Here is a 15,450-nt window from a genome sequence, read left to right as displayed (position 1 = left end):
ACAATCCCTCTTTTATTTTGGCTTAATTTTCTGCCTCTTTGAATTTATCTTCTCTAATTTTTGCCTCTTTGAATCTATCTAGTCTACTTTCCGTATTTATCTCTTGTTTTTCCATTTGTTTGATATTTATTAACTCACTTTGTTCTTTTCCTATACTCAGTTTGGAATGATAATTGATTGTTGTCCATTTTTTGTCCTCAGAGTTCCATTTGCAAAAAGCGGAATCTACACTGGTTGTGGGAAAAAGTGGCGCCTACCTCATCCGTGGCTTCTCAAATTTTGCAAGGAACTGCTTCTTCAATGCAGTTGTTCAAGTGTTATTGTGCATTGCACCTTTACGTGTTCCATTCATGAAACTGAATCAGTATGATAGACGTCTTACTAGAGCAGTAAAGGATCTCTTCATCAAAACAAGTCTCCCCTCCGTCTCAGATTGTAACACAGCTTTTGGAAACTTGTATATTTTTTGTGCCAAACCCCCCCCAATTTCAGTGATGGTCGGGATCAAGACACCCACGAATTCTTGCTTTGCTTACTTCAACTACTGCAAGAGGAAGAAGAAAAGTCGGCTCGGAACTTTCCTAATTCACCTCCTTTCTTGGTGAATTCAATCTTTGGAGGCCGGTTTTTGAATACCACATCTTGTAATTACACTAAATGTGAGTACCCTAATGAAGAGGGCCAACCTTTTCTACAGATGCTACTACCAATCCCTGTTACTGGTGATTCGAGTCGTGCTTCCATGGTTGGCAATACGGGTTCAGAAGTGTCCTTAACTACTTGCTTAGACCAATATATACAGTTGGAATTTATCCCTGATTGGCGCTGCACTCGTTGTGGTTACATGGGTGGGAATTATAGAACTCGAGTTATTCGTGCTCCTTTGATTTTAACAATTAGCTTCGGAAGGTTTAACGCAAAGAATGAGAAGATCAATGATTATGTTCTCTTTGAGGAGACTTTTGATCTACAACCATACACGGACCCCAGGTATTTTTCTTCTTCCATATGTCTAGTTTTTCTTTTACTTGTTCTAAGCCTTCGATCCTCTGAAGAAACATAGGCAAATACCAAAATGATAATTCCACTTTAATCTACAGTTGTCCCCAAAACCGGCATTCCGACTCGATCTCTAACACACGATAGGCAAATACCAAACCTGGATTATACTTTTCCCGCTTAGGCGGCACCTGATGTAGAAGAAACATTATACAAACAGGATTCTATCAAGGTCCAATACTTAAGATCTCCACCATTATGGAAGGATCTTGGCATCTTACATTACTATTCAATTGCTAGGGACTCAAATGTTAGAGAAGGAATTGGTGGTTATATATGATTGATATCTGTTGAAGTGTTTCCAGTTCAGTGCTACTTATTTGACAATGTGTAAAATTGTTTAATTTGAACTATGTACAATCTGTGTTTTTAGGTTTGTCGCGAGTGATAAGCTTGAATATCACCTGATCGGTGTTGTGGTGCACGAGGGATCAGTGGATACAGGCCACTGTTTTGCGTATGTGAGAGGCGATAAAACTGTTGGTAGTGAAGAAGATAACAAAGATTTCACCTGGTATTGTTTAAATGATAGCGTTGTTCATGAAGTTTCCTTACAACAGGTCCTTGAGTCACAAGCGTATATGTTGTTTTATGAAAAAAAGTAAGGATTGTTGTTATTATCATGTTATATTTTTTAGTTTCTTCTTCTTTTCTGGTTAACATGGTTATTCATCTCTTGATTTCATATTTTTTAGGGATTCACCTGTTAAACAAGGCTTGGGTTATGCTACGACCAGTTCCGCACTTGGTCCTCCAGCTACACCTAGTGGGTACTATGAAAACCGTTCAGAGCCAGGCCTTGGCAACTACCGCACTGCGTCCATCAGTAACCATGGATCTTCAAAACAAAGGCATCGACGTTCGATATCAAGCACATCTGGGTCTGGTAAGCAGGTTTATTCATAGAGGCCACTGAAGTCAGCTGATGAGTTTACGTATTTAAGTTGGAGGTAAATTGATTTCGTATCATTTTTAATTTTTTTTCAACCGCCGTGATAACAGATATTGTTTATGGGAGGATTTGAAATGGAATGTTTGGGCTAGATGGAGATCCGACCAAGGAAGTGAGGACGAATAAGTTACTGCTGAGAAGATGAGTAGAAGTGACAGGTCTACCTTTAATAGCATGTGTTGATGCAGCATTACTTTTTCTTGGTAAATCGATGTTGTTTTTTTGAATTGAAACTGATTTTTGTACTTAAGTGTGTAATACCAGGAGTGAAAAAAGATTGGATGGGGTGACTTTGTTGAATTCCTAGATGTCCCTAACAATTGAAACTTAGTAATTAAATAAAAAAAAAGAGGGTCATGCATGCTTGGTTGATTCGTGGTATTGGTTAAAGTTGCCAGGGGTGGTTCCGCGATTTTTATTATCAATGTTATTATTATGGTTGCATATTTTGTTATTGCTGTTGCTGTAAACACAGAGACAGGCGTATTAGTCTTAGGTTTCAGTTCCCGCGAACTGTCTGTCTCTTGAACCATGTAGTACCTCTTGCAAGTCCCTTTTGTAGCAAAACCGAAATAATGATTACTGTGTTTGATACTTAGCCTGGTACCATTACTGCAATTGTGATGTTTATCCATGATTTCTTGAGCTTTTTACACTGCCGTTATAGTTGTTCTAACAAGAGATTCTTTTAACTCTTCTTTACATATCGTAATGCTTGTTAAACGAATACTATTCATCATATTTCTAAATTTTAGCTTGAAATTGAATTAGTAGAAACCTAGAACATTTTCATAGGGTAGAAGCCTAGGACATCATCAGCTAGGTATGCCTGCAATTAGTACGGTTAACAGGTCGATGCATATGGCTTTTCCTAAAGAATCTCCGGAAGTCTACCTATCTAATAAAGCATTAAGTTGATTACTCAAAACTTAATCAAATATATATATAGATATAGATATTAACAAAAGGAATAATGATGCTTTATCACTAACAAGGGATGATGATGCTCTATTACTAGTAAAGGAATAAGTAGTGAAGTACTGATAATAGCATTAGCAATTTATAGAGTATGCAAAACTACTAACGTCTAGTTTAGTTTCTATGGGAAAAATCTATAACCAAAAACTCATCAACGATAACTTTTTCTATCCATGATCCAACAATAACAGTAGTGAACAGTTAACTATAACAAGAATTAACGTATATAATAATGCAAAGAACAATGAGAGATTAAACCTTTACGGCTTTACTCTAAAACCGTAATAGATCCAATTAAGTTTTAGCCGATCGGCGGCCGATAAGGATCATTTAAAAAAATGAGTAACACACTTCCATTTTAGACCCGAAAGTATTGTCCGACAGATCACATAATTATGAGTAAGCCCCTTAAATAATTTAATTTTTGGCAAGAACCTAAATATTAGAACAATTATTTTGTTGCGTCCTGGGGCCTTTTTGGCAAGAACCTAAATACTGACATTCAACCTATTATTCCAGCTAAATTCTTACCGGAATCAAGAAAATTAAACATCTCAGTGTAGGAGGGTAATCAACCTCTTGTTATCTCTAATTCGAGACCAAGTAGGTCGACTAAGGGCGCCAATGGGTACGAAAATCATGTCGTGGAATGTACGGGGACTGGGATCTTATTCTAAGCGTAAGCGAGCTTCTGTCCTCCAAGTGATCCAAACGCTCAAGCCATCCATAGTATATGTTCCCTCCAAGTGATCCAGAGCTCAAGCCATCTATAGCATATGTGCCTTGAATACGGTTTTGTATTCAGTTGGGTTTACCCATTTGTCCGCCCTATTTACCCATTTAGCTTTTGTGGAAAAAGGCATCAGGAGATAAGTCTTCTTCCCTTCCTTCCCCTGTTTATGTTTTTTGTAATAGTAAAACTCATGTATTAGAAAAGAGAGGGCTAGGGTTCTTGAGAGGGGATTGAGTGGAAATACACTGTAATCTTGTTTACTCATAGTAACTAATTCTTTTGTTGTCTTCGCAAGTGGATGCAGATCATTTTGATCGAACCACTATAAATCCTTGTGTTGTGTGTAATTTACTTTGATTTTCATTTATATTTCACTTCTAGATTAATTGTGCTTGGAAGAGCTATTTGTTATAACAAATTGGTATCAGAATTCCGGGTGGGAGCGATTTAGGATGGCGGTAAAGTATGAGATTGAGAAATTTGATTGAAGGAATGATTTCAATTTCTGGAGGCTAAAGATGAGGATGTTTTGGTACCACAAGTTTTGGTGAAAACTTTGAAACGGAAAACAGTTCTATGAGCAACATTAAAGGAAGAGGAAAAGGTAGAACTCATGGAGAGAGTACATGGATTAAATTTATTGTGTTTGAGCAACGAGGTCTTAAGAGAAGTAGCGACGGAAACGACTCCGGGCGGGCTATGGAAATTGGAAAAGAGGTATATGACTAAATCCGTAACTAGTCGTTTATATCTTAAGAAGAAATTAAATACTCTTAGAATGCATGAAGGAATGTCTATTAAAGATCATATTGATGATACTAATAAAATTCTCTTGATTTGGCAAATATTGATGTCAAAACTGAAGATGAAGACCAATCATTAGGTTTGCTCCGTTCCTTACAACCATCTTATGATAATTTTGTTGATACCGTAATGTATGAAAAAACCATAATGTCCATGGAAGACGTTAAAGCGGATTTGAACTCTAAGGAGTTAAAGAAGACGGGTATTGATGGTAAAGATAATTCGGGAGATGAGTTGTTTGTAAGATGAAGAGGAAACCAAAATGATGGTTTAAATCACTACACCAAAACCGGGATTTTGTAACAGTGCAACCTGTCACGGTTTATTTTTCAGTCACAAATACATCTATGATAAGTCCTGCAACAGTTATAACTATTATTATATTTTGTATTCGTGATAATAATTAGTAATATTAAATTCTTTTATTAATCACAAGAATATTTGTTGACAATTTTACAGACAATCACAATTATAATTCAAAGTGATGATTCCACCCAAATATTTCACCACTTCTAAAACAAGCCCAAAATTATAACACTTTGAATTTTACTTGTCACTAATTTTCTCACATTTGTACAAACTAACAATTATATTTCATTTCTATAAATCAAAATACATTTTTCTTTTTCTTTTTCTTTTTAATTTTCTTAATATTAGAAATATGATCAAGACCAAGTCATGACTTTATAGAAATTTGACTTTGACATATCTGTTTCTTCCGGAGACGGTGAAAATTACCAGACTACCCTTATCAGAATAAGTGCAATAAAAATTCCGAAGATTGTGAAAACGACCAGACTACCCTTATCGGATTAAGTAAAGTAAATATTACATACCATATTACCCTTAATGGAAAAAGTGTAACAAAATATGATGCAGACTGTGACTACCCTTATCAGAAATAAGTGAAGTAAATATTACAGACTTTGAAAATGACCATATTACCCTTAATGGAAAGTAGTGCAATAAATATTATGTAAATTGTGAAAATGACCAGACTACCCTTATCGGAAATGAGTAAAGTAAATATTACAAACTGTGAAAATAACCATACAACCCATATAAGAAATAAGTGAAGAAAATATTACAGACTCTGAAAAATGACCATTTTCTTACTGGAAATAAGTGCAATAAATATTATGGAAACTGTGAAAATGACCATACTACCTTTATCGGAAATAAGTAAAGGAAATATTACACATTTTGAAAACGACCATATTACCCTTACTGTGAAAATAACCATATTACCCTTACTAGAAATAAGTGCAATAAATATCATGGAGACTACGAAAGTGACTATATTACCCTTACTAGAAATAAGTGCATTAAATATCGTGGAGACTATGAAAATGACCAAACTACCCTTATCAGAAATAAGTAAAGTAAATATTACATACTATGAAAATGACTATTTTACCCTTACTGGAAATAAGTGTAATAAATATTCTAGAGACTACGAAAATGACCAGACCACCCTTATCAGAAATAAGTAAAATAAATATTACAGACTGTGAAAATGACCATACTACCCTTACTGGAAATAAATGCAATAAATATCATGGGGACTATTAAAATGACCAAACTACCCTTATCAAAAATAAGTAATGTAAATATTACAGACTGAAAATGACCATATTACCCTTACTGGAAATAAGTGCAATAAATATCATGGAGACTATGAAAATTACCAAACTACCCTTATCAAAAATAAGTAAAGTAAATATTATAGACTATGAAAATGACCACTTTACCCTTATTGGAAACATATGCAATAAATATTATGGAGATTGTGAAAATGACCAGACTACCCTTATTGGAAATAAGTAAAGTAAATATTACACACTGTGAAATGATCATATTACCCTTACTGGATATTAGTGCAATAAATATTATTGTGGGTGTGAAAATGACCAGACTAACCTTATTAAAAATAAGTAAAGTTAATATTTCAGATTGTGAAAATGACCATATTACCTAGGGCTGTCAATGTGTACACATTACCCGGAACCGAAATCGGAACCGGGTGTTATGGGTCCGGGTCCTAATGTTAGACCCATTAGTGTTTTTCCTACCCAACGAGTAGACCCGATTAAGAACCGATTACAAACGGGTCCTAATCGGGGATACCTGTCGGGTACCCGGCTTAGCTGTGTTGGGAATTAAATTTAATCAATTTTGATTTGATAATATCTAAAAGAATCCAGGCTTAATGATAATTTTTCTTGTGCTTCCTCACGAAACATTTCTGCATCAAACACATTTTTGACTTATTTTAAGTGAAAATGTCCCAGTTTTACTTGGGGCCTCGTACGTGTTGGCTAGCTAACCCAACAATTGCCACTTGTTCATATTTTTCAGAACTAACTTCCACGTCATACCAGTGCCACTCCATATTCAGTACCTTCTCCTTCTTGATATATCACCGACGAACAAGGTGCATAAAAAAACCATCAATTAGAATGAATGTAGAATTACTATTATATATTTGGAATTAATTAGTCATAATCTAGAAATTTCGTTACTTCTTTTTTCTATCATCATCAACACAGTGATGTGACGAGATGAGGTTTACTTATAACAACTTTTGCTTTTTTTTTTTTTTTTTTTTTTTTTGATCAGAACTTACATCTAATAGAAACTTGCAACCATGTTTCCCCGTAAAAGTTCAACATGAAACTAATCTCAAAATCACTTTTCCATATTACCTCAAGGAAGGATTTTGGACTTACATGATAAGATAATCGCACTGAAAAAACTAAGACACTAGATTGATTAACACAAAGAAGAAATTAAAATAAAGAGAAACCTGGAATATAAAATTTTGAGGAAGCAATAAAACTTTATTATCAGAAAACCTAAGTGAAAGTAACAACGTTGCAATCTTATGTGAACACCTGTTGCGGAGAAAAACTTATCACCTGCTGTGTAATTTTCCGCGCAATAAAATGGGAACGATCCAAATACCCATTATATACCCGGAACCAGTGGGTATTAGACAGTTTAAACGGGTCCGGTTCTGGGCCCAACAATCTTAGAACCGGACCGGAATCGGATAAAATAATAGGATCCGGCTCCGGGTAGTATGATACTCGGAGAACTCGGACCCGTTGACAGCCCTAATATTACCCTTACTAGAAATTAATGCAACAAACATCATGGAGACTATAAAGTGACCAAATTGTCCTTATCAAAAATAAGTCAAGTAAATATTAAAGCCTGTGAAAATGACCATTTTACCCTTACTGGAAATAAGGTAATAAATATTATGGAGACTGTGAAAAATCACCAAACTACCCTTACCGGAAATACGTAAAGTAAATATTACAAACTATTAAAATGACCATATTACCCTTAATGGAAATTAGTGTAATAAATACTATGGATACTGTGAAAATGACCAACTATCCTTATCGTAATTAAGTAAAGTAAATATTACAGATTGTGAAAATGACCATATTACCCTTATTAGAATTAGTGCAATACTGTGAAAATGACCATACTACCCGTATTAAAAATAAATAAAGTTAATATTTCAGACTGTGAAAATGACCATATTACCCTTACTAGAAATTATTGCAACAAATATCATGGAAACTATAAAAATGCCTGAACTTCCCTTATCAAAAATAAGTAAAGTAAATATTATTTTTTGTGAAAATGACCATTTAACCTTAGTAGAAATAGGTGCAATAAATGTTATGAAGACTGTGAAAATGACTAGACTACCTTTTCGAAAATAAGTAAAGTAAATATTAAAAACTGTGAAAATGACCATATTACCCTTAATGGAAGTTAGTGCAATAAATATTACGGAAACTGTGAAAATGACTAGACTATCCTTATCGTAAACAATTAAAGTAAATATTACAGATTGTGAAAATGACCATATTACGCTTATTGGAAATAATTGCAGTAAATATTATGGAGAATGAGAAAATGACCATTTTCACAGATTATAATATTTAATTTACTCATATCCGAAAAGGGTGGTCTGGTCATTTTCACAGTCTCCATAATATTGATTGCACTTATTTCCAATAAGGGTATTAGGGTCCTTTTCATTGTCTATAATATTCACTTTACTTATTTCCGATAAGGATAGTCTGGTCATTTTGACAGTCTCCATAATATTTATTGCACTTCCAGTATGGGTAAAATAGTTATTTTCAGTCTGTAATATTTACATTATTTATTTTTGATAAGGGTAGTCTAGTCATTTTCACGGTCTCCATAATATTTATTTCACTAATTTCCAATAAGGGCAGTATGGTCATTTTCACCGTCTGTGTGATATTCATTGCACTTATTTTCCCTAAGGGTAAAATGGTCATTTTAGGAGACTGTAATATTTACTTTACTCATATCGGATAAGGGTGGTCTTGTCATTTTCACAGTCTCCATAATATTTATTGCGCTTATTTCCAATAAGGGCAGTATGGTCATTTTCACTCTCTGTAATATTCAATTTACTTATTTCCGATAAGGATAGTCTGGTCATTTTGACAGTCTCCATAATATTTATTGCACTTATCTTTAGTAAGGGTAAAATAGTCATTTTCATAGTCTATAATATTTACATTACTTATTTTTTATAAGGGTAGTCTGGTCATTTTTACAGTCTCCTCAATATTTATTTCACTAATTTCCAATAAGGGCAGTATGGTCATTTTCACTGTCTGTATGATATTTATTGCATTTATTTCCAATAAGGGTAGTTTGGTCATTTTGACAATCTTCATAACATTTATTGCACTTATTTCCCCTAAGGGTAAAATGGTCATTTTAGGAGACTGTAATATTTACTTTACTCATATCCGATAAGGGTGGTCTGGTCATATTCACAGTCTCCATAATATTTACTGCACTTATTTCCAATAAGGGCAGTATGGTCATTTTCACTGTCTGTAGTACTTATTTCTGATAAGGATAGTCTGGTCATTTTGACAGTCTCCATAATATTTATTGCACTTATTTTTAGTAAGGGTAAAATAGTAATTTTCACCGTCTATAATATTTACATTACTTATTTTTTATAAGGGTAGTCTGGTCATTTTTACAGTCTCCATAATATTTATTTCACTAATTTCCAATAAGGGCAGTATGGTCATTTTCACTGTCTGTGTGATATTTATTGCACTTATTTCCAATAAGGGTAGTTTGGTCATTTTGACAATCTCCATAACATTTATTGCACTTATTTCCCCTAAGGGTAAAATGGTCATTTTAGGAGACTGTAATATTTACTTTACTCATATCCGATAAGGGGTCTGGTCATATTCACAGTCTCCATAATATTTACTGCACTTATTTCCAATAAGGGCAGTATGGTCATTTTCACTGTCTGTAGTACTTATTTCTGATAAGGATAGTCTGGTCATTTTGACAGTCTCCATAATATTTATTGCAGTTATTTCTAGTAAGGGTAAAATAGTAATTTTCACCGTCTGTGTGATATTTATTGCACTTATTTCCAATAGGGGTAGTTTGGTCATTTTGACAGTCTCCATATTATTTATTGCATTTACTTCCAGTAAGGGTAAAGTAGTCATTTTCACAGTCTATAATATTTACTTTACTTATTTTTGATAAGGGTAGTTTGGTCATTTTTATTATCTCTGTGATATTCATTGACTTATTTCTAGTAAGGGTAATATGGTCATTTTCACAATCTGTAATATTTACTTTACTTATTTTCGATAAGGGTAGTATGGTCATTTTAACTGTCTCCATGATATTTATTGCACTAATTTCTAGTAAGGGTAATATGGTCATTTTCACTGTTTGGAATATTTACTTTACTTATTTCTAGTAAGGGTAATATGGTCATTTCGTCTGATATATTTTGTCTTCAGATCATCCGAACGAGAACCTTAGGTCTAACTCTAGTAATCTGATGTATTTCGTCTTCACTTCATCCGAACGGGAAACTCAAGTCTAACTCTAGTAATCTTTGAACCTGTGATGTTCGAATCTGATATATTTCGTCTTCAGTTCATCTTAACAGAAACTCAGGTCTAACTCTAGTAATCTGATATATTTTGTCTTCAGTTCATCCGAACGGGAACTCAAGTCTAAATCTAGTAATCTTTGAACCTGTGATGTTCGAATTTGATATATTTCGTCTTCAGTTCATCCGAACGAGAAACTCAGGTCTAACCCTAGTAATCTTTGAACCTGTGATGTTCAATTCTGACATATTTCGTTTTCATTTCATCCGAAAGAGAAACTCAAGTCTGACTCTAGTAATATTTGAACCTGTGATGTTCAATTCTGATATATTTCATCTCCAGTTCATCCGAACGAGAAACTCAGGTCTAACTCTAGTAATCTTTGAACCTGTGATTTTCAATTCTGATATATTTCGTTTTCAGTTCATCCGAACGAGAAACTCAGGTCTAACTATAAGAATCTTTCAACCTGTGATGTTCAATTATGATATATTTCGTCGCTGGTTCTTCCGAACGAGAAACTAAGGTCTAACTCTAGTAATCTTTGAACCTGTGATTTTCAATTCTGATATATTTCGTTTTCAGTTCATCCGAACGAGAAACTCAGGTCTAACTATAAGAATCTTTCAACCTGTGATGTTCAATTATGATATATTTCGTCGCTAGTTCTTCCGAACGAGAAACTCAAGTCTAACTCTAGTAATCTTTGAACCTGTGATTTTCAATTCTGATATATTTCGTTTTCAGTTCATCTGAACGAGAAACTCAGGTCTAACTATAAGAATCTTTCAACCTGTGATGTTCAATTATGATATATTTCGTCGCTAGTTCTTCCGAACGAGAAACTCAGGTCTAACTCTAGTAATCCTTGAACTTGTGATGTTCAATTCTGATATATTTCGTCTTCAGTTCATCCGAACGAGAAACTCATGTATAAATTTATGAATCTTTGAACCTTTGATGTTCAATTATGATATATTTCGTCTTCAGTTCATCAGAATGAGAAACTCAGGTCTAACTCTAGTAATCTTTGAACCTGTGATGTTCAATTCTGATATATTTCGTCTCCAATTTATCCGAACGAGAAACTTAGGTCTAACTCTAGTAATCTCTAAACCTGACATGTTAAAATATACGTAAACTACTAGCTTTTTCTTACCAAAATTATGGACCTCTACATTACGATGTCACATGGTCCGATAAGTGATAAAATAGACTCACAATATTGTAGTTCTCAATTTTCTCTACGAAAAACGTTATCTCTCTCCTTTCCCTCTCTCCAGAAACCGTAACAAAGGAAAAAAAACTTCCATTTCTTCTTCGTTTTCACCCTAATCTGTCCAGATTTGATCTGATTTTTCGGATCTTCTGGGCGGATTAAGGTTCGTATTCCTAGTTTGTATAGTATTTCATAAAACAAATTGTTGTTCCAACAATTTTTACTGTTCTTTTTATATTTCTGATCAATCAGATGACTTATGTATGCCATCTTAATTTCTTATTATTTGTTTTGATAACAATTTCATATAGCTTTCAAGGCGGTTCTATCGATTATTGCAATCGTTTCAAAGACATCTTCGAGGGTGAATTGCATTGGCTTGATGTAGATCTACATTACTGTGAAGATCCATGGATTCCATATGTGATTGTGTTTTCGATATACGGAGTATATTAATCCTCTGTTATGGGAGCATTAAATCTTAAAGAAGAAGATAAACTTGTTCACAATGAAGAACAACAATTCAAATGGTGGAATTAGAAACTTCACACCATTCCTCAAATAACATCGATTTCCTCAACGAACTACATGAATTTAGTACTTTTATTGTATTCTAGGATACATATATCTTGTTTAATATTTGTTTCTTGTAAGAAATCTTATCAATATATGAAATTGGGAGCATTTGCTCCCGTTCCTTCAAAAAAAATCCATTTGATTTCGTTGTTAGAGTTTGGAAAAAAAATTGATTTTTTTTTAATTTTAGTCAGCATGGTTTTGTTTGAGGGGTAATTTGGTCGTTTGACACTTTTTAGACACCCCTTAGCACATTAGTTTGGATACGAATAAAATGGGTATACCCTAATTAATCTGAGTATACCCCAATCAAGCCAGGTAAATTAAAGGATAAAGATTATTCGGTTTTAACTAATTCTAGTTATACCAAATCTTTTCTGCCTTTATATAATATTCCTGTGCCAGAGATTAAATATCCTTCAAACCCTATTCTTCTTTACCTTGAGAAAATGGCCTCGTCTTCAAAAAACCAGATCACTGCCATCACTGGAAAAATGCAACATACACAGATAAGAGATATTTGTTCCAGGAAAATAAGAATAGTTGTTGGTGCTAAGTATGCAATTACCAAAGCTACTAATGAATGCGCTACTACCTTAGTGGGAAAACTTTTCTCAAAAGATTCCGCGGAGACTGATGCAGTTAGAAAAGAGGTTGTTCTCTTATGAAACAGATTCAGAATCAAACAAGTTCGTGTTATAGATAGAAATATATTTATGTTCAAGCTTCACAATGAAGATGCTATGAATAATATCCTAACCAAAGGGCCATGGAATGTTAAGAAAAGTCACTTGAATCTCTAAAAATATGATGCTGCAATTCCGACTAAGAATTTGGTTTTTAGATATCAAGCTTGGGATGTTCAATTTCAACACATACTTCCTTCGGTGCTCCTACATCTCCTGACCGGTGTTACGTTTTCTCACACAGATATCTGTCTCGCCATCTTTTGTTCCTGAAACAACACTCTCTTTTGACGAAAATAGAACTTATCTTTCTGAAACCGAAACTTCTATTTTACGAGGTAGATTTTAAGACAATAAACTCTTGAAACTCAGCGGAAATAGCAATAAAACAAGGTTATCAAAACTTTTGAGATAACACTTGAAAGACTTCAACATGCAAGGATAATATTTTCTCCCTAGCTAAATTCTAGCGCCAAAATGTAGTTGAAGGAAATCCCACAACTACACCCCTTTGATAATCTATAGAACAAACTATGAAATCATGGTGAAGAACACTTAAGATATTTTATTAAACTTAAAAAAAATACAAAGGTGATGAAATAAAGCCCTAACTTGGGAAGCAAATAACTTTCTCTCTCCTAAATATCTTATCTCAACTACCAAAAAGATCTCTCCAATACAAGGTGGTTGGTCATTTATATAGGAGTTTACATAGTGGAGGACAACTAAAAAAGCCCTATTTTCGGATCTAGCGTGCGTTATTAACGCACGGGTACACTGACACTTATTGCACGTGCTCTGCAACACCACACGACTCTTCACACCTTAATTGTGACTAAGTGATGTCATCCGACTCGTCATCTGGTATATGATACGTGCGATCGCATTCGCTCCGTTATGAGAAGAACATTTCGTATGGTCACTAAGTGTGCGATATTTTACCCCTACAATATGGATTTGAAGATTACTTATCGGTTATATGTATTTTTCAATCACCATTAACGACCAAAAGAGAGCCAAATCCGAAGAGATGTAATTTTATTACAATATCGGATTTGAGGAATTCCTTATTCTTGTAGGAGTTAAATATCGCACAAGTCAATAACTACGCGAAGTGAAGAATATAACATATGCGAGGAGAATCGCACACAGGAAATTGAGATGACACATCAGATAATGTCAGCAAAGTCATGGGTAAAGTGTGAAGAATTATGCGAATAAGTAAGTTATGCGAAGATGAGCGATTGTATATGAGCGAATATGTCGCACAATGATCCCGAAAATAAAGGGATTCTTAACTGTCATCCACTACGTAAACTCTATATAAAGGAGAGAGTCATTGTTTCTGTCAGGATTCTAGGACAAGTCTTGTAAGAGAGATAAAAAGAGAGAGAGAAGAAATTTAGGTTACCAGAAGTGTTTTATAGATTTCCATTCATATTGTAAGTGATTTGATTATTCTTTCAATAAAACAATTGTCCATGATGATTACATAGAGAGATAACCAGATTAAGTGGAGTATAGTTGTAAGAAATCTTACAACTACATTTTTGGCGCTAGAAAACAGCTCTGGATGATAAATCCTGATATCATATCATAAATTTAAAAGAAAATAGTGAGATCAAAACATTTAGAAATGGTAAGGATTGAATCTGTTGTGGAACAAGGAATGGCGACTAGAAGGAGTAACAGACTCGCTGAACTAAGAAGAATTACAAATCTTGAGCAAGAAGAAGAAGAAAGAATGAACGAAAATCAAAGAGAAGAAAATCCAATTCGGTTCCAGCGAGGACAAGGACAGAATATTGATTATAAGAGTGAGTGTCCATACTGCGAAGAAAAATTCTGCGGAAGAAGAACAGAAATGGGAACGAAGAACCAATTACAGTGAGTGAAGGAAATATGACGATTACAGAGCTTAAGGAAAAAATTAATAATCGAAAGAAAGAGGGAAGAAGAGGAGCGTGCGAATTTGATCCGTCAAAATGATGATTTACGAGAAGAGAATCTTAGATTGCAAGAACAAATGTCAAGAAGCGTTACACGCTCAAGATCAAGATCCAGTAGGAATTCTTCCAGACAGAGCCAATCTAATCAAAGAAACAATAGAGAAAGAAACATATGGAAGTCATTGAAGAAAAATTTCCAGAAGATGAAAATTTGGAAGATCACAGGGAAAGAAGACGTATAATTGAATTAGCAACTAATCGTTATGAGGATCCATGCGAACTTCTTCGTAGAGCAAATACTAATCCTGAAAGGAAGAAGAATTTCCAAGGCAAGGACAAATGATATTACATGGTAGGAACACACAGAGAAGAATATGAGCGCGAACGAGAAGTTGCGCGTGCAAGAGATAGACAGCGAAGAAGGGAAGAGTTAGAAGAAAGAGACTTACAAAGTGGATTGCGTCGCATTGATAGTAGATGAAGGGGACACAAATATCATCGCATAGAAGATACGAATCAAGGTCGAATGACACCACAAGAAAGAGA

The 15,450-nt window shown here is 34.2% G+C and overlaps 1 protein-coding gene across 1 annotated transcript; it reads left to right on the top strand.

Moving 5' to 3' along the window:
• Positions 1 to 488: 488 nt before the first annotated feature.
• Positions 489 to 2,352, top strand: LOC113317559 (ubiquitin carboxyl-terminal hydrolase 19-like). The gene is made up of 4 exons (XM_026565713.1): positions 489 to 990; positions 1,433 to 1,660; positions 1,755 to 1,945; positions 2,062 to 2,352. Exons 1-4 carry the CDS (start codon positions 698 to 700, stop codon positions 2,082 to 2,084), a joined length of 735 nt encoding a protein of 244 aa, XP_026421498.1. The 5' UTR covers positions 489 to 697; the 3' UTR covers positions 2,085 to 2,352.
• Positions 2,353 to 15,450: the final 13,098 nt, after the last annotated feature.

Source organism: Papaver somniferum, chromosome 10 (genome assembly GCF_003573695.1).
Source record: "Papaver somniferum cultivar HN1 chromosome 10, ASM357369v1, whole genome shotgun sequence".
NCBI classification, from domain to species: Eukaryota; Viridiplantae; Streptophyta; class Magnoliopsida; order Ranunculales; family Papaveraceae; genus Papaver; species Papaver somniferum.
The sequence above is the reverse complement of the archived record's forward strand: the minus strand, read 5'-3'. Positions and strand labels throughout refer to the sequence as shown.